This window comes from Vicia villosa, linkage group LG4 (genome assembly GCF_029867415.1).
Source record: "Vicia villosa cultivar HV-30 ecotype Madison, WI linkage group LG4, Vvil1.0, whole genome shotgun sequence".
NCBI classification, from domain to species: Eukaryota; Viridiplantae; Streptophyta; class Magnoliopsida; order Fabales; family Fabaceae; genus Vicia; species Vicia villosa.
Window position 1 is genome coordinate 15,295,597 of NC_081183.1, and position 22,694 is coordinate 15,318,290.

Here is a 22,694-nt window from a genome sequence, read left to right on the forward strand (position 1 = left end):
TCTTTGTAATTAAAAATCGAGTTTTTCTCACTCAGTCTCCATCCCCAATTAAATAAACTTTTCTCTATTGAATTTTTTTTTAAGCTGAAAAAAATTATATAAAGATGAAAAGAAAAACCAGAAACACAAGGGGACCAAGTCAAAATCCCTTAAGAGTAAATTCTAAGACGAGGGGTACCATCCTTGTCTAACAAGTAATTCCAAGCATGAGTAGTCAGATTGGGCCGAATTTGTTTTTTTTTTCATGCCTAAGAAAACCATCCCAATCTAAATTTTAGATTTTGATTAAAACCTTAAAATATGATTGTAATGATTAAATAATTAACCAAATAATATAAACAAAATTCTATAAAAAAAAACTAGAAAAAAAGAAAAAATATCCATTAAAAAAAGTGGCCACGTGTGTGAACCTAGTTAAGGTAGTATGAAAACCGAACATACCGAAAAACATGGTCACGTTTTCTAGAACTCTCCAAAAACTGGTTCATGCTTTCAAACTCTCACTCTTCACTATCTCTTCACACGAACAAACTCGCCGCATAATTTGATCGGAGTTTTCATTCTCCGACGATGGCATCAACGACGTCGTTTTCACATCTCATACTTCACCACTCTCTTCCAAATTTCCGTAGCAGAAAAAACACTCAATTCTCTCCGTTTCAAGCTTCCCTTACCTCTCAATTGAAACCCACTTCCCTAAACGCACTTCCTTTGAAGAAAAGAGAAGCTTTTTCAAATGGGGTTTCGAGAATTAGAAGAAACCCTAAACCCTTCACTGTTCGCTGCGCAGATTCAACTGGAAAGGTATAAACTCTTATAACAGTTTTTATAGCATATAACTTGTGCACAACTATAAGCTCAACATGAGGAAGTAAATATTCAATGTCAGTTTAATTCTGGAAATTGAAATTGTTTGTAATTTGGGTCATTTGTGATGCTAATTGTCAGAGTCGTCTCAAATTTTCAGAGGCCGTGTGTAGATTAGTTGCGGCCTTGCGGGCTCTATTTAGTTATGGTTTAACTGACAAATTTCGGGGCCGTCATGCCCGCTCTCGAAGATGACCATACTAATTGTGTCTGGTTGGATTTTTAAAGTATAGTGGTTTGAATTGTTTTTTTATGCAATGGTAGGTTTCACAGCAAGAATTCACTGAAATGGCGTGGCAAGCGATTGTGTCTTCGCCAGAAGTGGCGAAGCAGAACAAGCATCAGATTGTGGAGACTGAGCACTTGATGAAAGCTTTATTAGAGCAAAAGAACGGGCTTGCTCGTCGAATCTTTTCCAAGGTTGGAGTGGATAACACTCGGCTTTTGGAAGCTACCGAAAAGCACATACAGCGCCAGCCCAAGGTGATTGATTGACCGAGTCAAATATTCTTTGGTGCTTATGGTTATTTATATCCGTATTTTCTTTCAATTTCCTTTACAGGCATAGGCATGTTTTTTATTAGTAGAAGTTGAGACCTAAATAGGAGTTGTATTGAAGTTTACAATTCTTATTCGATTATGTTAGGTACTAGGGGACTCAGCCGGTTCAATGTTGGGGCGTGATTTGGAGGCATTGATTCAGAGAGCCAGGGATTTCAAGAAAGAATATGGGGACTCGTTTGTATCAGTTGAGCACTTGGTTCTTGGTTTTGCTCAAGATCGACGATTTGGGAAGATATTGTTTAGAGATTTTCAAATATCTCAGCAATCTCTAAAAACTGCGATAGAGTCCGTAAGGGGACGCCAATCAGTTATTGATCAAGGTCATTTATTATTTGTCTTCTTTTTATAGTTACTACGTCTAAAGACGTAACATGCTCGTCTGTCCGCTTTTTCAATGTTTCTATATATCTCAATTTATTTAAATTTAATTTCAATGTTTATATCGTATGTTATAGATCCTGAAGGAAAGTATGAAGCGTTGGAAAAATACGGGAAAGATTTGACAGCAATGGCCAAAGCAGGAAAACTTGACCCTGTGATAGGAAGAGATGATGAAATACGGAGGTGCATTCAAATTCTCTCCAGGAGAACAAAGAACAACCCTGTGCTAATTGGTGAGCCTGGTGTTGGAAAGACTGCGATTTCTGAAGGGTAAGTTCGTAATTATTTTTAGCACGAGCAGGTTATATACTTGCTCGTATCTTATATGGATGCTTTTGTTAATTTTTTCACTAATATATTCTGCACATTGACCTAACTCTACGTTTCGTATAGTCTTGCTCAGAGAATTGTTCAAGGAGATGTCCCTCAAGCTTTGATGAATCGAAGGGTATGTATCCAACTAGGCTATTCTAATATTCTTGATAATACCGAAAATAGAAGAAACAGAGACAATAGCGGTGACAATTTACACTCTAAAATTTGTCTTGTTTTGTTCTCCTTCTTGAATTGTGTATCAGCCAGAGTTGATGCAAAATTGATATACTTTGATTTTTTCAGCTTATATCTCTTGATATGGGTGCACTTATTGCTGGAGCAAAATATCGGGGAGAATTTGAGGATAGGCTGAAAGCCGTTCTCAAAGAAGTTACAGAATCTGATGGTCAGACTATACTTTTCATCGATGAGATCCATACAGTTGTTGGCGCAGGTAATGAGCTTCAAAGTTTCCGACAGTTGATTTTATTACTATTGTAAACGTTGTTTGAAAGGCGATTTATAGTTAACATATGGATGTTGAATTTGAATGCAACTATAATCTATTATATGCTATAGGTGCTACAAATGGTGCTATGGATGCTGGTAATCTCTTAAAGCCTATGCTTGGTCGAGGGGAGCTACGATGTATTGGTGCAACAACATTAGATGAGTTTCGGAAGTATATTGAGAAGGATCCTGCACTAGAACGCCGTTTTCAGCAAGTTTATGTTGACCAACCTTCAGTTGAAAATACCATTTCAATACTAAGGGGGTTGCGGGAAAGATACGAGTTGCATCACGGAGTTCGCATTTCTGACACTGCTCTTGTAGATGCTGCGATTCTCTCAGATCGATACATAAGTGGGAGGTTTTTGCCAGACAAAGGTAGTAACTATTCTGACACCTCTGTAAAAAGGCGTGTCTGTGTCTGTGTCGGACGACACCTACACTTGTGATAATGTTCGATTTATTCATTTTTTCAAGTTATTACCAGTGTCGACGTATCAATGTCGGTGTCCGTTCTTCATAGATAAAAACTCTTATATTGAACAAAGATTGGGAAATTTCATTTTTTCTAGAAAATAATTACAATTATATTCTTAGGATAGGATGCATCCCGAGTTTAATAAGAATGTGGTTTGGATTTTCGGTTAGCACATTTTCTGACAGATTTAAGCATTGATAATGCTCATAAAATTCTAACTGCTAGATATTTATAAATTGCAGCTATTGATCTGGTCGACGAAGCAGCTGCTAAGCTGAAAATGGAAATCACTTCTAAGCCTACTGCGCTTGATGAGATTAATAGGTCAGTTTTGAAACTAGAGATGGAGAGGCTATCACTCATGAACGATACGGACAAGGCTTCTAAAGATAGGTTAAACCGTCTAGAGACAGAGCTCTCTCTCCTAAAAGTGAAACAGGATGAGCTGACTCAGCAATGGGAGCATGAAAAGTCTGTAATGACCCGTCTTCAGTCAATCAAAGAAGAGGTGCGTGTAATCAGATTTTTATCGCTTTTGCTAAAAGTTCTCTTATTTTGTTATTTAAACATGATCTATGAAGCACGAACACCACACAACACCGACATTAATATGTCGACACCGGTAATAAATTAAACCTAATCACAAGTGTCAGTGTCAGTTTCGGACACAGACACATTTTTTCAGAGGTATCGGTGATACAGAGAACATGATTTTTGTTTATTGAAACTTGAATATCTTATTCTGATCATTTCCATGTATTGATGTATGCAGATAGATAGGGTAAACCTTGAGATCATACAGGCTGAGCGGGAGTACGACCTTAATCGTGCTGCTGAACTGAAGTATGGCAGTCTAAATGCTTTGCAACGACAACTCGAGAGTGCAGAGAAGGAGTTACATGATTATATGAGCTCTGGTAAGTCTATGTTAAGAGAGGAAGTTACCGGGAATGATATCGGTGAAATTGTGAGCAAGTGGACTGGTATTCCAATTTCTAAACTTCAACAATCAGATAGGGAGAAGTTGTTATATTTAGAGGACGAACTCCATAAACGTGTTGTAGGTCAAGATCCTGCTGTCAAGGCGGTATCCGAAGCAATCCAACGTTCAAGAGCAGGTCTTTCGGATCCCCATCGTCCGATTGCTAGCTTTATGTTCATGGGCCCCACAGGTGTAGGAAAGACTGAGCTAGCCAAAGCCCTTGCTTCCTACATGTTCAATACAGAAGAAGCGCTCGTGCGAATTGATATGAGTGAGTACATGGAAAAACACACAGTTTCGAGATTGATCGGTGCTCCTCCTGGATACGTTGGGTACGAAGAGGGAGGGCAACTAACAGAGACAGTTCGTCGAAGACCATATGCAGTTATTTTGTTCGATGAGATTGAAAAGGCACACTCAGATGTTTTCAATGTTTTCCTTCAAATTTTGGATGACGGAAGAGTAACCGATTCACAGGGTCGGACAGTAAGTTTTACCAACACTGTCATCATCATGACCTCAAATGTTGGATCACAGTACATTCTCAACACAGATGACGACACTGCACCAAAAGATTTAGCCTATGAAATCATAAAACAACGGGTAATGGATGCTGCGAGATCGATTTTTCGCCCCGAGTTCATGAATAGAGTTGATGAGTATATTGTTTTCCGGCCTCTTGACCGTGACCAAATAAGTAGCATCGTCAGATTACAGGTAATTTTGTCCTCACTAACAGATAGTACATTCTAATATTTATTTCATCCTAGTCCTCGATTTTTTAGTTCCTATAGTATATGCAGAAAACTCGCTTTTTACATGCTAAGACTCGCTTATTTATGTTCATTATTGCAGTTGGAGCGCGTGCAGAAGAGAGTTGCAGACCGAAAGATGATAATCCAAGTAACAGAAGCAGCTATTCAACTTCTTGCAAGTTTAGGGTATGATCCGAACTATGGTGCTAGGCCGGTGAAGCGAGTGATTCAACAAAATGTGGAGAATGAACTTGCAAAGGGTATTCTTAGAGGAGAGTTTAAGGAAGAGGACACAATTTTAGTAGACACAGAAGTCACAGTACTTGCCAATGGTCAACTTCCTCAGCAAAAGCTGGTTTTTAGGAGGGTTGAAGCTGATTCAGAGTCTAGTGCTAAAAACAGCAGGGAAAGCTTTCCACAAACTCTATGAAGGCAATTTTAATGTTTTTCTTTATATCTTCACATGCAAAGTTTACTCAAATTTTGTGTATAGCTTGCATATAGTTTACAGTTATTCATATATTACTTTCTATTCGTTAATACAAATTATCATACTTGAGAAAGTATAGGTTCAAGGTAAAATATCTTTAATTTCATGGAAACTGTATGTGAAGTGACATGTATTTTACCACATGTTAGAAATTTTGATATTTGGGGTAAAGTTATGGTTACTACAAAGAAATATGAAAAAAATTAAGGAATGTTTGATTTTGTCAATGGTGATCAATTTGATTCACATATTATCTTCTATGGATAATGTCAGATCATGTAATAGTATGTGTATCTAAATGGTCAAACCCAAATATTATCTAAGGTAGTTCACTAAGAAATTACATTTTTCAAAGAGCAAACATGTCTAATGGTGGAAGGCCAAACCCATTGAAGATAAGAGGTGAGATAACACAACATGGCAAACTACTACTAAGATCATCTTGGAAAACTAACAAACTTATAAATCAAACTAGAACACGATTCAATCTCCCGTAACTGCGATGAGAGGGGTTGAAATAACTTGATGTCATTAGCTATCTTGAAAACAAAGTCGTGTTTATTCATGGATGATTTAGCACAACGACGCTATCTTGAAAACAAAGTCGTGTTTATTCATGGATGATTTAGCACAACGACGCGATCTCCATTAGCGGCGTGATTAAGTAGAGGCACGACACAATCTATTGTTTTTAGAGATTTCAAAATTTTAAAAGTCTAGGGCCTATTTTGACATTAAGGAGCAAGGAAAACAAAAGTTAGCATTAAAGAATCATCCATAGTCGTTGTAAGTTTTAATTTCTACTTTCTACTTGTAAAATCCATGAAACCTTTAAGGGTTCTCTTAGATTTAAGTTTTTCATAGATGATTTACACCTTACAATATGCATAATGGAATCTTTCTTGATTGTCTCTGTAATGAACTTCTAAAGTTAGATAATTTTATTCGTGTGCAATATTTTCTATGTCTATGGAATTGAGAGAATTGATTTAGATTTCAATGAGATCCAACTCGAGATTTGTTTGCCTGCTTAATAAAAGTATTTGACTCTTATAATTGCTCGAATATTGACACGAATAGTCTCGCCAATTAGTCTAGTTTATGCATTATAAAACTTTCGTTTGATACTATTATATGTTCTCCTAACATCTCAGGGGTTCAGACTAAGTTGGTACCTTGGCCATCGATTTGTTGGGTAACTATATTTTGTAAAATAGACTTATTATTTATGTGTTATAAAACATTCTCAACTTACGATTATATTCCTCAAAATTTTAGGGGGACCACTTCAGACGAAGCGGGTTACTTTGCAATTAATTTGTTGAGTAACTATGTTTTGTAATATAATCATAATTAAAATAAAGTCATTATTGGGTTAGTTATGAGTTTCTCACAAGTAGGGGTAGATGATTCTAAAAGGGTACTTAATCGATTTTATAATCATATTTGTTAAACACTATTTTAGTTTGTTAGTTTCATAACTAGGCACAAATCAATAAACCTCTCTCTGCACACCCCATCACGAGAACAAATTCCATGTTAAAATCACAAGTACATTCACCTTTTTCTTGTACGGAGTTAATACAATTTTTGTAGATACGATAACTTACTTATTATTTTCTGATTTTTTTTTTTGCACAACTTCTACAACACGTGTTTTACATCCAATACTAATCATCAAGGAAATTAATTTAGGTTATTGAGGGTTTCAACAAAGGTAAAGATAGTAGCGAAGAAAAAATGAAAGACATGATGGGAAATCAATCATTCATAGAATCTACTACCAATGAAAAGACATGTAGTATGCATCCATAAATGATATAAACTTGTATCATGCAAAATTTACCGCTAACTTATTGATGTTAGGCAAAAGATATGAACCGTTTGGACATGTCTTGTCGAGGTTAGTGTAATCGATGCACTTGCGTCATTTGCTATATGCTTTATTCACAACACTATGTTGGACAATCAATTTATGGTGGACTTCAATGACCTTCTTCGGGACTTCATTAAGCTTATGGCGACCTTTGAAGAAGTGAGAGAATGGACATTCAATTTCTGGTGGTTCTTTCCAAAAAAATAATTTATAATTGCATCTTGAGGAGACCATTCGCAGTAACCCTTGACGCAATCGTTTCAACCGTCTAATAGAAGACGAAATATCATAACATTCATGATGAATTAGTGATTATCTACGCAATCTTACATGAAAATGTCATTTCCATACATCCTTATAGAGAACCCTAGATACAATTTCCTTATAGCGGAGCGAGATAGTAAAATATGTCATTTCTTGTGAACAACAACCCGTAGACGTCAACGCCACAGACTTCAATGCACATATAAAGGAAGCCACGTTTGAGGATGAACACGACTTGGAGAGACCTCTTCATGGATAGGCTAAATTGAAAATCCCAAGGACGGTCTCTGACAACAATTTCATATCCATTAAACTCGATAACAAATTGATACGAACAACATAGATTGGAGCTAATATTTCCAGTTTCATGGAAGAGGAGCCGATCAAATGTCTCCAGGCTAATGGTGGCTTGTTCTATGTTTCCACTAAAGAAATCTCTAAAATTAATTTAAATGTTCCCTATTTCCTGTTAAACATTGACCCTTCGTCAACTATGTCTCCTAGAGAAGACGACATCATTCATTAAAGAAGGATGAAGCAACCAAGAGCACTGTCAATGGACTTATCTAGGATAATTTCATTTTAAGGCCGAAGTATATGGAATGGTTGTCCAATATAGTTTTACCAATAAAGCATTTAGAGAATGTCGCGCGTGCATCGATTATACTAAACTCAACAAGGCATGTCTAAAATATTCATAATCTTTGCCCAACATCAATAAGTTAAGGTAAATTATGCATGATACAAGTTGCTATCATTTATGGGTTCATACTTCAACTATAACTAGATTCCAATGCATGAGAAAGATAGAGACAAGATTGCCTTCATGATATATCACACTAATTATATGTACAATGTGATTTTATTTGGTTTAAAAAATGCAGGTGCAACTTACTAGAAGATGATGAATAAGTTCTTCGAAGAAAAAATTGATGACATGTTGGAAGTATATATGGATCACATGATAGTCAAACAAATGAAGTAAAGTTGCACAAAAGCTACCTCACCAGTGATTTTAATCATGGACGATAATATAACATGGGGCTTAATCCGAAGAAGTGCATATTTGTGGTCAAGGCAGACAAATTCCGATGATTTTACTTGATAGAAATAGGAATTGAATCCAATTCAGACAAGTTCAATGTGATAATCAAGACACAGACCTCGACCACAAAGGGAAAGGACAATGAAATAAAATGTGATGTTCACCTCTTTCAACAAATTTATCTCACGATCCGCCAAACACGCGCTTACGCATGGATTTATTATATATGCTTCGCTCCAGAAAGATGCATGGCTAATTTCATTATCACTACCTAAGTTGATGATGACATTTTTGGGTTTTCTAGGTTAGCAATAATTCAGAAAGCTAATGGAAGTTAAAGAAAGAAAAGGGAAAGAAACAAGTACCTAAAATATCCTTGCAAGTTCGAAATAACGGATAACAACGCAATGAAGGAAACAAAGTTGAAGCCCATAAAGTTGCAACAATAATCTTGCAAATTCTGAAGAGCGAAGAACAAGGCGATGAAGAATAAGTAATGTGAAGCCCAAAAAAATTGCAACCGCAACTGTTAGAATCACAAAGAGAGAAATGTAATTGGTATCATTTAAGGAAAAAGAAATCGAAAGAAGAAACCAACCACAATATCTCTGTTTATAGACATAAAGGGCGCCAAGATCAATGGTAGAAAAGAGAAGTAAAATCAAAAGCCCAACCATTAGTCAGGATGAGGCCTCGTTCTTGTGATGACACTCAATTGCAATCAAGTGTCCTAAGTGTGTCGTCCTCTTACTCTAGGTGTATGAGAACACGTGGCGGCCTTACCCAAAGCAACATTTCAATGACATGATGGATATTAAATGCATGTGTTCCCGATGCCTCTAATCCCACTAAACATCACTATGAAGTCTTCTATTCTTCCCGAGGACTTCCTTTGAACGATCCTATCTCCTCAACGTAATTGATGTTTGGAACAGTTTCACAAAACTCCATCATTTGCATTCCTCACTCCATTAATGGTAGAAACTACTTAGGTGCAACTATTTCGCGTGGAAAGAGGCCCGATATGAATGACCTAATTAAAAGGCATAATCCAACCAAAGCACCTACCATATGAAAAATATGCGTACATTTGCTCTAAGACATTGCATAAAAGTAGAACTCACATTCTCATTTCCACAGTTGATCTACATCTAACGATCGCTCGCAATCCACATAAGACGGGAACAGTTCTAACTGCTTCCTCTATATAAGTGTGATCATAAGTCATGCCCATGTAGTAGTCTTGGTCACACTTGCATAATCATATCTCTTTCAAACTCTAACTTAAGTGTTTAAGTGTTAATCTTGCATGTACCTCTCTCTAACCACCATAAACTTATACTACCTTATTGAAAGACCTTTTATGATGACCATCTTCAACCTACCATCATTTTCTATTCCGTACAAAATATATCATATCATGTAATACATTTTGACCACCAAATGTGCCTTAGGCTAAATTTAGATATTTTTAAATGAATGAAGTAGAATGAAAATGAGTTGAATGGAATGGAAGAGAGTGGACTATACGTTTCATTCCATTGCTTGGGTATTTTATGACATAACAAAGTTGTAGTGTTATATTTGCAAAAGGCCTTGTCTGGGGCGATGTCTAGGGACCGTTCTAGGAAAAGGCGACAACATAAGGTCGCCTGAAGGGGGGGGGGGGGTATCGCCTCGCCCTTAAGTCTTTCTCGTCCATGGATGAAAAAATGTGGGGTAAGACATGTCTTGGATAAAGAGAAAGTCACGGTCGTTAATGACTCACACCTCCCTCTGAAATAGGGATTCAACTGTCCACCATTTGACTAAGTAGGCAGTGACCTTTTCCGAGGAAATTGTAGGTGTTGTGAACTCCTATAAATACATTATCCCTAAAGGAAAAAGACAAACTCTAAGTCATACACACTCTTCACTACTCAAAGAGCATTACGCTCCCCGTAACCCTAACACACTATCAACCTTACCGCCCCTGCAACTTAGCAACGTCGACCACTAACATAGACTCTCACCTCACGTAAACTGGTCCTTTAAACAACCTTAAAAACCACCACACATGACTTCTCGCCGTGGTAAGCAAGCCCTTACTACCTAACACATGTTATATACCTACAAAAATCTTTGGGTCTTCATGCCCTTTGTAAGGAGAACATACACACCATGTACTTCTTAACAAGTACAAAAGTCATGTTCTCATTCCGTCCAAATTAGAGGATAAGAAAGTAATAATAATTAAGTGATGAAATGAGATGTAATGCATTTCATCATGTTAGATACCATTCCATTTTTTCTATATGTGCAAATGATAAAATATAAATATATTTCATTAATCCAAATATAATAGCTTTAATGTTTAGAAATCATATAAATGCTTTAATGTTTAGAAATCATATAAATCAGAATTATTTTTATTTTCTTTAACCAACCTACCTCCTTAGGTATCGATGGATGAACTTATCATATTTCATAAGAGTTAAATCCTAAAACAAACTAAAAACTCAAGCTATATTTTGTAGATTATAAATAAATTTAGCCAACTTCCTACATAATAAAAAAATAGTTAAATTCTCCTAACATTTTTATTTTAATAAAAAAACATAGATATTTACAAAATGATCCTACACAACTAAATTAAAAATAATACTAGTACATTTATCAAATATAATAATCACGTCCTCAATCAGTGTGAAGAGCTCTTGGAAGTTGGAACTATCAAAGCCTAGAACTCTAGATCAAATGATGATTGAAAAACTTTTGTACTTAATGCATTTATTATAAGAATAATAAAATAAAAAATAAATAGTACAAGCAATTAAAAAAAGGAAAATATTACTCTTAAAATTATTTTTGTGACCTTTCCACTACTAATTTATATTTGAATTTGTAAAACATTACGTTGTTCAAAAAAAATGAAAAAATGAAATATTTGGAGGGAAATAAAAAAACTATATAACCGTTCTCTTCTTCTTCAATCGTACGATCTTAATCGGAAACTCGTTGAATCGCTGCGAGTTTACGATCAAACTAAACCGGGTTCATCGGTTCGGTTTTTTTACCCGGTAGCAGAAACGTTTTTCTTTTTTAGTTTAAATAGAAACCCTAACCCTAATCACTCCATTGTTCTTCTCTCTCTTTCTCTGCCCTAAACAATCATGAGTTCCAAAGCTTCTACTGGTTCCTTCTCTGGAAATGGAAATGCTAGTGTGGATTCTGAGATAGAAATACCCAAGGATGTTGCTGATAAAGTTTGGGAGTATGGTGTTTCAGTAGACGGAGAAGATGCAATCCAGTGCAAGTTTTGTGATGATATTGTAACCGGTGGACTTTACCGGTTTATTCGTCACTTGGCTGGATCGGAACACGGCGGTGAAGCTTGTGAGTATGGTTGTTATGGTGATGATGATGATGATGAGGAGGAGGAGGAGGAGGGGTGTGCATGTGTAGGAGTTGGTGAAAAAAGAAAAGGCGGTGAAGCGGTTGATAATGCTGGGAGTTCTGAAGGTGTTTCCAAGAAGATGAGAGATGGGGTTGAAGACAAAAGTAAGGAGGTTTTGAGAGAGGAAGCGTGTGAAGCGATTGCGAGGTTTTTTTATGATTGTGCAATACCGCTTGAAATGGTAGAGAGTAAGGAGTTTATTGAAATGTGTGATGCGGTTTCAGGATATGGCGTTGGGTTTGAGCCACCGTCTTGTGATGAGATCAGTGGGAAGTATTTGAGGAAAGCGGTCAAGTTGACGAATGATGTTTTGGAAGAACATAGAGCTGTGTGGAAGATAAGAGGATGTACGATAATGGTTGATGCGTGGACTGATAAGAAGAGGAGGAGCATACTAAACTTGTTGGTGAATAGTATAAAGGGAACGGTATTTTTGAAGACTATTGATGCGTCTGAGATGCTGGAATCGTCTAAGAAGCTCTTTAAGATGATGGATGACATTGTTGAAGAGGTTGGGGAAGAAAATGTTGTACAAATTGTGACGGATTATACACCGTACTACAAAGTTGCTGGTGAGATGTTGATGGAGAAAAGGACTAGGTTGTATTGGACACCTTGTGTAACACATTGCATTGAGATGATATTGGAAGATTACGAGAAGAAGGTGCCTTTGTATGATGAGACAATTCGGAAGGGTAAGAGAATTACGACCTTTATTTATTCGAGGGCTTCTGTCGTTTCGCTTTTGCATAACTTCACAAAAGGAGTGGATTTGGTGAAACAAGCCATTACTCGTTGTGCCACGTCTTACTTAACTTTAGCCTCTCTTCTTGAGAACAAGGGAGCTTTGAGAAGAATGTTCACATCTGAGGAGTGGAAGTCGAGCCAGTTTGCGAAAACAATTGCAGGGAGATCTGCGGAGGATGTGGTTTTGGACAAAGAGTTTTGGAAAAACGTTACAATTTGTTTAAAAGGTGCAAATCCTCTTATTGACGTGCTTCGTTTGGTCAATTCAATCGGGAAACCAGCCACCAGTTTCATTTATGAGGCTATGAAGCAAGCTAAATTGGAGATACTGAAGAATCTTTCTAAAGGTTGCGTAGAAAGGTAAATATGTTCGGCAGGATCGATTATGAACTTAAGTTTTTATAATTGAACTTCTATTTTGGTGTGTTGATTTGAATTGTGACAAGTAATTCAATTTTTTCATTTTATTTTATAGGCTCATGCCTCTATGGGAAATCATTGGTGAAAGATGGGACAAACAACTCCACAACCCTTTGTATGCAGCAGGCTATTTTCTCAACCAACAATTTCACTATAGTTATGGTTTTAGAGAAGATAATCCGATGATTGAAAGTGGTCTACATCATTGTATAGCAAGGATGGTGATTGATCCTGAAGAAAGAGCTAAGATTGAAGCTCAACTCGATGATTTCGATAAACGGGCAAACCTTCTGGGTCGCCCGACAGCCGTAATGACAGCTCGTGATGAGGTTCCATCAGTTTGGTGGGACGCTTTTGGAGGTGAACTACCGGAACTCCAAAAATTTGCGTGTCGTGTATTAAGCTTGACATGCAGTTCTCATGGGGGTGAGCGTAATCGAAAGGCCTTTGAGATGGTAAGATGAAAAAATATATATTAAATGTGAATTGTAATCTGCCTACCACTTGCTTCTCTTATTTGTATTTGTGTTTGTATTTGTATTTGTGTGTATTTGTTTAGGTACATGCCAAGTCTCTAGATGATATGATATCTGATTTGGATGATGAATTTTCTAATGGAGATGAACTTGGAGATGAAGACGGTGACGGAGTTTTTAAGTCTTTCTCTGATTTGATTGATGATTTGCATAATCGCCATGTTATTGAGGATGAAGATGAAGATGAAGATGGAGATGAGGACGAGGATGATCAAATGGAAGATTATGATTTAAGTTGAAAGATTTTCTAGATTAAATACCTAGAGTTTAACTACTTACAATTGGTATGTTTATGTCTTGGCACTTGTTAGAAGCTTAATACTATAGTTTTAGGTTTTAATTTGTGACTTATGAATTGTGCGTGACTTTCTCGTGGGTTTTGATTTAAGTTTAATGACGTGTTTGTAGTGAACTTCTTATTTATGTTATTTTATATGGTTTCTTGTTCCCCAAGTAAGACTTTGTTCTTACTCCCATTTTAATCTGTGTCTGAAGTATTGCTTTCTTGTATACCTGTTATTAAATTTTATGCACTCTTGTTCTGTGTGTTGCTGCTTTGCATAGGAAATTTAAGAAGTACTACAGAAACTACCCTTAAGTTCTTATGTAAGTCTTTCAGCTTGAATACCTTGTTCTGTGTCTTTCAATTAAATATTAGGTAGTCGAAATCTCTTAGTTGAAACTGGTTCAGAATCTACTGCTAAAAACAGAACCTATCAGAAATATGAACCATGCACATTCATTCAAAGCTCCAGAGCAAGCTTAGTGATACTTTGAAGAAATAATGTGGTTTCAAACATCTTGTTTCAAGTGGACCAGTGATGGTGATAGGGACATGCAGTATTATCATCTCAAGACATGAAATAAAAAGTGTACAAGGTTGTTTTGCTGTTAAGGTTATATGAAGAACTTCAACGAATATTAATTTGATGGGTAAAAATGATCAATCTTATTATGAGTTTGGTGACTGATGTGGAAATCAATGTTAAGTGGATCGGTCGGAAACATGGATATTTTTGCCTCTAGAAAGGTATTTGACAAGGAAATCATATTTCATTGTATCTGTTTGTTTCACTGTATTTGTTTGGTTTGTGTTTAAACAAATTATGTCATTTCATTTGGGGGATTGTTTATTGTATTTTAGTTGTGTTCATGCACCTTGGTGAAAAATCAATAATATCTCTAAAATTTGAAAAAATATTTTTAGAGCACTATACCACAACATTTCGTAAGTGAATCACCCTTGTTTTGCCGAAAAAATAGCTTGGAAATATACCTTTGAAATAAACCTGGAAGTATACTTCTGTAAGGGAGATAGATAGGCTCAAAATTGAAAGAAATTTGTCTAGTCAATCCAACAACAACAATCAAACCTTATCCTACTAAGTGGGGTCAGTTACATGGATAAATTTCTACCATAATGTTCTATCGAGGATCATGCTTTTATCTAAATTGTTAATCTTGAGATCTTTCTTAATAACTTCCCTTATAGTTTTCTCAGGTCTTCCTCTACCTCTAACTATTTGATTCCTCTCCATCTGATTTACTCTCGTTACCACAAAATCTGCAGGATATTTTCTACTATAGATGCTAGTGCTACCCAATACTCTCTCTAATATTGTCATTTGACTCATTTTTAATCTTATCATGTATAGTCTTACAACACATCCAACAAAATATTTTTCTCTGCTACACTTACTTTATTCTCATTTTTAATCTTATCATGTATAGTCTTACAACACATCCAACAAAATATTTTTCTCGCATGTCTTACCACAATCTGTTAAAAATTTCATTTCAACTTGAACGACACCTTTCTGTCACATAAAATCCATAAAGCCCTCCTCCATTTCAAGCACATAGCTTGAACTCTATGGTTTACAACCCTTATATTTCTCAATTGTTTTGTATTATAGATCCTAGATATTTAAATCGTGTGACTCGTGGGATGATATGGTCTCAAACTTTCACTTATAGGTTAGAAACACTTCTCCTTTTGCTCAACTTACCTTCCATATATTCCGTCTTACTTCTACTTAGGCGAAGCCATACGTTTCTAAAGCTCGTCTCCAAGTTTCAAAACTTTCATTTAAATCCCCCTTCGACTCTTCTTGTAGGATTATATCATTTGCAAAAAGCATGCATCTAAGTGCTAGCTCTTAGATGTGCTTCGTGGATACATTCAAAATTAAAGTAAAAAGGTATGGACTTAGGGTTGAACCTTGGTGCAAACCTATTGTAATGTGAAAATCATTTGCTTCTCCATCCTATGTCTGCATACTAGTCGATACCCTTCATACATATTTTAGATAACTCGAATATATGCAATCCTAACCCCTTTCTTATCAAATAATTTCCACAAAATCTCTCTAGGCACTCTATCATACGCCTTTTCCAAGTCAATAAAAATTAAATCCAAGTCTTGTTGGTCCATTTGATACTGCTCCGTCACCTGTCGTAGTAGATAGATTGCTTTCATGGTTGATCTCCCAAGCATAAAACTAAATTGATTCTCAGTGACTTGAGTCTCTTACTTAGTCTCTGTTCAATCATTCTTTTCCATAACTTTATGGTATGACTCACCAGTTAAACCCTCTTATAATTTGCACAATTTTGTATACCTCCTTATTCTTATAGATAGGAACTAAAGTGCTTTTTCTATATTCATCTAGCATTACTTTGACCTCATAATTTCTTTAAAGAGTTTGGTGAGCCACTCAATACATCTATCTCCAAGAACTGTCCACACTTTAATAGGTATGTTGTTTGGTCCAACCTCTTTACTGTTACTCATCCTTTTCAAAATTTCTCTTGGCTCTTATTTATGACTCTGACGGTAGTAATTATAATTTCGATCCTCTTCCCTAATGTTGAGTTTGTTAGAGTCTGTTGAAATATCATATCCTTCATTGACTAAATTGTAGAAATACGTCTTCTACCTATCATTTATATCTTTTTCTTGAACGAAGACTTTTCCTTCTTCATCTTTAACACACTTCACTACACCCAAATCTCTTGTCTTTCTTTCTCTTCCCTTAGCAAACCTTATATATCAATTTTTCTTCTTCCTTGGTTCTCAAAGATTAGTATAATATATCAAAAGTTTGGGTTCTTACTTCACTCACCGCCTTCCCAAGTTTCAACATTTTTACACACAAACCATTCTTTAAAACAATAATTTTTAACTATAACTTTACTCTGAACACTTTCATTTTACGACCACAATTCTTTACCATAGGTCCGAAACCTCTTAATTTTCACAATGTCTTTTTAGCTAATTTTCTAATCTATTGGGTCATCTTGTTCCACATATCATTTAATTGTGTTAGCTTACTAATAGATAAGAAGCCTTAAAACAAATTCAAAACATGCAATCCATCTTGGATGATTGTTAGAGGATACTAAACAATAGAACATGTTGCCACAATTGAAAGAGAGTCGTTGACAACTTTAAATTTGAAATTTCTTATAAATAATTTATATTAGAAAAATAAACTAGATTCTTCGGTCATGTGATCGATAGCTCAATAATAATAAAAAATCCAACTATGATTAGGAATGCCACTAATGTGAAATGTGTGAAAAATTACTTATATAGACTACAAAGCATGAAATAGTTTGTACGATTGATTTAATTGTTCCTTTGTGAGAAGAAATGCAATTAAGGATGATGTGCAACAAACTTTGATGGAACAAATCTCCGTCCACCACCTAGGCCGAACTGGTGGAACAAATTCTCGTTCACCACTTAGGCGAAAGTCTAGTAGAACAAATTGTCACCTCTACTGCGACCTACAATATGAACTTATAGAATGTCGCGATCACCTCTGCCTTGATTGTTACAACTATATACGACCAACACCGTTTTTTTTTCTACATTGTCGTCACATGATTGACACTACCTTTGCTTGGAATTTCGTATCCACCACTGACACCTATCTTTGATTAACGATTGAGTTAGCATCGATAGGACTTCTAGTGAAGAAGTGAGTGACAATATGACCTAAGGATTGGATAAGATCCACCATTTATAGGGCCGGGTCCTAAAACAGAATGACATGATAAATGATAATGATACTCATTTTAAAACAAATTTTATTTGCTAAAACGATAGTTATTTTGAAACGGAATGAGCATAAGATATTTGACACGTCATCATCGATAGTAATAAAAAAGAATTGATAACATATAAACATACATGTAAGTTCCGTGCCAGACACGTAACCATGTTGGACACTAAGAGCATAATTATATATATATATATATATATATATATATATATATATTTTGATGATTTATTAAACGTACAAAGTCATCCACCCATGTTAGTAAATAATATTATCATTTTTTTTTCTCTTTTAGCCAATAATATATTGAGTTGGAGTATATTGAAACCTAATTTAAACTTTTAAGTGAATTATATGAATATTTGAAAAATATAATTTAATTCTTTAAATTATTGAAAAGTATAAAGAAATAAAATATATTAAGTGAGGTCTATTTATAAGGTCCATTTATACCACCAATTTCAATGTGCAAAGTAATCTTCAAATGAATCTGAATGAGAAAATGCAACTGAATCAAAACCATTCTTAACAAGTATATGAATTATTGCATTACCAAATTGGTCACTAACATTCACAAATCAACACACCAATAAATATACATGATATATACCACATAGTTCATAGTAACATCCTTAAATCTGATTCATTAACAAAAATGTTGGTAAAATACTTGAGAATCATCAATATCTTACTTACTCCTTCTCAGACACCTCTTCTGAATCAGACAATGGCAACAATGTGCAAATCCCAACCATGTGTCCATTAAGACACACATAATAATCGACACATTCTTCATACGATCCCAATCTGCAACTCGCGGTCTGCGGTATCATGTTAGCCTGCAGCATGCTCCACAGCCTCGCCTTACAATACGGACAAACTTCTGTCGAATGGAGCCGAGCGCCTTTGTTAATAAGCATCCTCCGAATGTTTGTAGTAGCAAACGACTTGAAAACTCCGCGGAAGAATCCTATATCTCCTTCTTCGCCTTGGTCAAGATGCTCACAAGGATCAGACACATACAAAACATCGTTTACACATTGTGGCAAAAGAAAGCTCTTTCCCGATGTTTTAGAGAATCTCGTCCTGTAAACGAAATGGCCGGGGATATGAACGTTGTTGAACAAACCGCCTCTTTTGCATCCGGAACAGTGTATAAGCAGCTTCCCTAAGGCACTCCAGTTTCCATCAATGCTGTGAGTTCCACTAGATTGGAGATCAATCATCATCTTAGGAGCTCTCGTTCGACAAAACTCTTTCCATAGAACTCGTTTGGCAAGATCATCGAACCATTTGCATACGCACGACAGAGTAGCTATTAGCTTCGGGTTCCAATTCAAATTGTTAAACACCAAGAATATCACGTCTTCGCTTAAATGACCTTTTGTACATTGGCAAGAAGACGAGTGTACGCATCGGTACTGCTTCGTGAGAATCATTTCCTTCACCTGAAAAAAGTTTCCACAAAGAAAGTAATGCACAATGCATTTCAATTCAAGCAATAGCATTGTAACCTAAACAAGACTAAATCAATGCAGTATTCAGAGCCGTCTTTGAGAGCGTACAAGTCAGACTAACCGACAGATTCAAAATTTGTCACAGTTAAACTATAGCTAAATAGAGTCTTCAAAAACTTAAGACGACTCTGACAGTACTATATGATAGCAAAATTTGAACAAACCGCAATTGACAATACTAACCTTAATTTGTTCAAAAACTCAACAAGCAACATAAGTTCAGAGTTTCCCCAAATTCCACATGCACAAATATAGCAGAAAAAAAGCTGAAATATGAAAGCAATTAAAATTGAAATATCCCAAAATTCCAAAAACAAACAATAACACATTGAATTAACATGAATCTGTTACTTTACTAGAGACAAATCCAAAATGACCCATCACTAGATTTCACAGAGTCCCTACACAAAATTAGAAATTCATGAAAATCATTTACAATCAAATTCAAACTTCAGCACCAAAAATTGGATTATGCAAGCTTGCAATTAGATTAAAAACAAACAAAAAAAATCCAGATTGTGTGTTATCTAAGGTTAAAGGAACAAGCTTTATGATCCATTTATAAACCCCAAAACCTTAAAAGGGTGAAAAAAATGAAGAACTAGACATGCAATTGGAAGAAATAACAAAGAACAAGAAAGAGAGCAACTTGATTGTAAAAGTTGCAAAGTAAAGATGTAATTTTCACCTCTGAGTAGGGGCAATTTGGTCCAAGAAAATACACACTTGAAAGCTGAGAAATGCAGAGAGAGAGAGAGAGAGAGAGAGAGAGAGAGAGAGAGGTGGGAAAGGAAGAAGAAATAAAAAAGGAAGAAAATCAGAGCTTTGCAAGAGAAAGTTTAACAATTTGATAATATCTAATATAAAAATATACAATTTACACTATCTATTTTTTAGTAATTAAATTTATATTTTTTTAGTTTAGTAGCTTTATAATGGTCAAAATTTTATTTTTTAAAAGTGTGTAAAGTGAATTTCATGGGTTTGAATTTTCATTCTACAATTGAATATTTCTATACAATATCAATTGGATTTATTTAATAAAATATGAATTCATATATTTTAAAAAGTGAAGAAACATAATGAGAATAAGAGAAGGGTAGGTTTGGACAAAATGTATTGTCAAGTGATGTTACATTCGTTCTGAATCATGATTACGTGTCATTCGGGCAATGGTAGTGTTTTAACATTTCCTTAAAATAATCAAAACAACACAGTGTTTGAATTCAACAAGTGGAAAAATGATTCTTTCAATTTTGGTCCACATCTCCCACTTGTCAGATTATAGATTGAGGTTTTCATTATCATATTTGAGATTCCCTCATGATCCTAACTAACTTTTTTTTTTTTTAATCAAAAGAGGGCATTTGCCCATGATATATAAAAAGGAAAATTAGGTACACAAAAATGAGGGGGACAAAGACCAAAACCTCAAACCTAACATAAACGGAAGTTAGGAAGACCTAACTTGTTTCGATTGAAATCACTAGTTACATTGGGGTGTAAACTATCCCACCAAGTATAGTTAGTCACTAAAAGACCTAAATTAGCTATTTTATCTGCACAATGATTTCCCTCTCTGTAGATATGAGTTGCCATGAAGTTGAGATTGTTGAGGGCTTGAATGCAAAGATCCCATCTATTTCTAAGCCTCCAAGGAACAACAGAAGCATCGCTAAAAGCTAGCACCACAGTCTTAGAATCTGACTCCAGCCACAAATTAGGCCAATCCTGACTAAGAGCATGCTCAATGGCAAGGATGGCTCCCATGAGCTCCGCATACAAAGCGTTAACAGGACCCAAAAAGCTAGCAAAACTGCCCAAATGATCGCCATTATGGTCCCGGAAAATGCCACCACAAGCAGCCACCGTAGGCGTACCAACAGCTGCCCCATCAGTGTTAACCTTCACCCAAAACCGAGTCGGAGGGCTCCACATAACCTCAATACAGATCAGCTGTTTAGGAGGATGCACAGAGACCGCAAAATTTTTTAAAATAATAAAATCCTGAATATCGTTGTTGGAACATTTAGATGTGAGATTACCGGCTAAAGCCGTGAGAGAAACAATGATAGCGCAACCAGACTTCCAATGGGTGATCTTGTTTTGAAACCGGGCTATGTTTCGAGCGTTCCAAATAAAGAAGATGGTGTTGACCACCGCAGCAAGAAGGACAACCTGGCACTGCAAGGAATGCCTACTGCCAAGAAGAGAGATGCAGTCCGCAACAGAAGAAAAAGAAGAAGATAAACCAAGCAAACAACTCAACCAGCCCCAAAGACATTTTGCAAACTTACAATCAAAAAACAAGTGTTGTATATTCTCCACATCGCAAAGACAGAGGCTGCATTGGGATGGAAACAACCAGCCCCTAGAGGACATTCTGTCATCAGTGGGTAACTTCCCCAAAATCACTCTCCAAAGCAACAATGATTTCGAAGGCGGGACCGACGGGTTCCAAATAGCTTTACCCCACGAACAGGTCTGATGGCTAGCAGCAAGGTGCGTGTACGCATCTTTGACAGTGATTAAACCATTATCCGTACCCTTCCAAAACATTCTATCATCACCAAGCGGGTTAACCGATAAATGAGACACAAGTTGTTGCAGCATAGGACAACACGACAACAGATTATGAGGAATGATAACTGATTGATTATGAATATACTCACTCAACTTAGCCTTCAAGTTCCTGTGCAGATTTGGATGAAGAGGAACAATGTCGATTAATTTTTGCCCACACCAATTGTCAGTCCAAAACTTAATCTTCTCACCACTACCAATTAGCCAAGCTGTATGGTCATCCACAACATGATACACACTTTTACTACCTGTCCAAATGGAAGAAAAAATATGATAATTAACCAAATGTCCATTCTTAATAATTCTGGCTCTTAAAACCCGCGCCCAGTCTTCATCTGAGCTGAAAATATTCCAACATTGTTTCAGGTTTGTGGCTTCATTCATGAGCCGAAGAGATCTCAAGCCAAACCCACCATCTTTGTACGGTTTGCAACACTGCTGCCACGCAACAGTCACCATCTTCCGCCGATTAATGTCCGCGCTCCAGATAAAGTTCCTGCACCACTTTTCCACCTCCAGAATTAAGCTTACAGGCCATGAGTAAATCATGAGAGAGTGCATCAGCATACTATGCGTAACCGACCTCACAAGCTGAATGCGACCTGCTATGGACAGAAGAGAAGCTTTCCAAGAGGCCAATTTGGATTTAATTTTGTCCGCAATAGGCTGGAAGTAAGTATTTTTTGGCCTCCCCTTGAAAATAGGAACCCCGAGATAAATGAACGGCAAGTGACCTATGTTAAAACCGATTCTCTCCGCAAAAAAAGCATGTCTAGTAGAAGACATAGAACCGGCATAAAGGATGGATTTGGAGGGATTGCAAACCTGGCCCGAGCAATCCGCATACCTACAAAAGAGCTC

The 22,694-nt window shown here is 36.2% G+C and overlaps 3 protein-coding genes across 5 annotated transcripts; 2 read left to right on the forward strand and 1 right to left on the reverse strand.

Moving 5' to 3' along the window:
- The first annotated feature begins 434 nt into the window (after window positions 1–434).
- Window positions 435–5,415, forward strand: LOC131594569 (chaperone protein ClpB3, chloroplastic-like). Its single transcript, XM_058866739.1, has 10 exons — window positions 435–804; window positions 1,132–1,350; window positions 1,514–1,751; window positions 1,887–2,082; window positions 2,206–2,260; window positions 2,431–2,581; window positions 2,707–3,015; window positions 3,358–3,623; window positions 3,888–4,814; window positions 4,953–5,415. Exons 1-10 carry the CDS (start codon window positions 571–573, stop codon window positions 5,280–5,282), a joined length of 2,925 nt encoding a protein of 974 aa, XP_058722722.1. The 5' UTR covers window positions 435–570; the 3' UTR covers window positions 5,283–5,415.
- Window positions 5,416–11,514: 6,099 nt separating this feature from the next.
- On the forward strand, window positions 11,515–13,905 carry LOC131596808 (uncharacterized). The gene is made up of 3 exons (XM_058869546.1): window positions 11,515–13,070; window positions 13,186–13,585; window positions 13,690–13,905. The coding sequence occupies exons 1-3, from the start codon at window positions 11,680–11,682 to the stop codon at window positions 13,903–13,905; spliced, it is 2,007 nt and encodes a 668-aa protein (XP_058725529.1). The 5' UTR covers window positions 11,515–11,679.
- A 4,406-nt stretch (window positions 13,906–18,311) lies between these two features.
- On the reverse strand, window positions 18,312–20,091 carry LOC131598875 (EID1-like F-box protein 2). Of its 3 annotated transcripts, XM_058871447.1 has the most exons (3): window positions 19,939–20,080; window positions 19,434–19,516; window positions 18,312–19,181 (listed from the first exon to the last, which is right to left on the reverse strand). In XM_058871447.1, the coding sequence occupies exon 3, from the start codon at window positions 19,170–19,172 to the stop codon at window positions 18,426–18,428; it is 747 nt and encodes a 248-aa protein (XP_058727430.1). In that variant the 5' UTR covers window positions 19,173–19,181; window positions 19,434–19,516; window positions 19,939–20,080; the 3' UTR covers window positions 18,312–18,425. The 3 variants fall into 3 exon arrangements, with proteins under 3 accessions (XP_058727430.1, XP_058727431.1, XP_058727429.1); XM_058871448.1 differs by lacking the exon at window positions 19,434–19,516 and having other exon boundaries at window positions 19,939–20,091; XM_058871446.1 differs by lacking the exons at window positions 19,434–19,516; window positions 19,939–20,080 and having other exon boundaries at window positions 18,312–19,424.
- Between the last annotated feature and the right edge of the window lie 2,603 nt (window positions 20,092–22,694).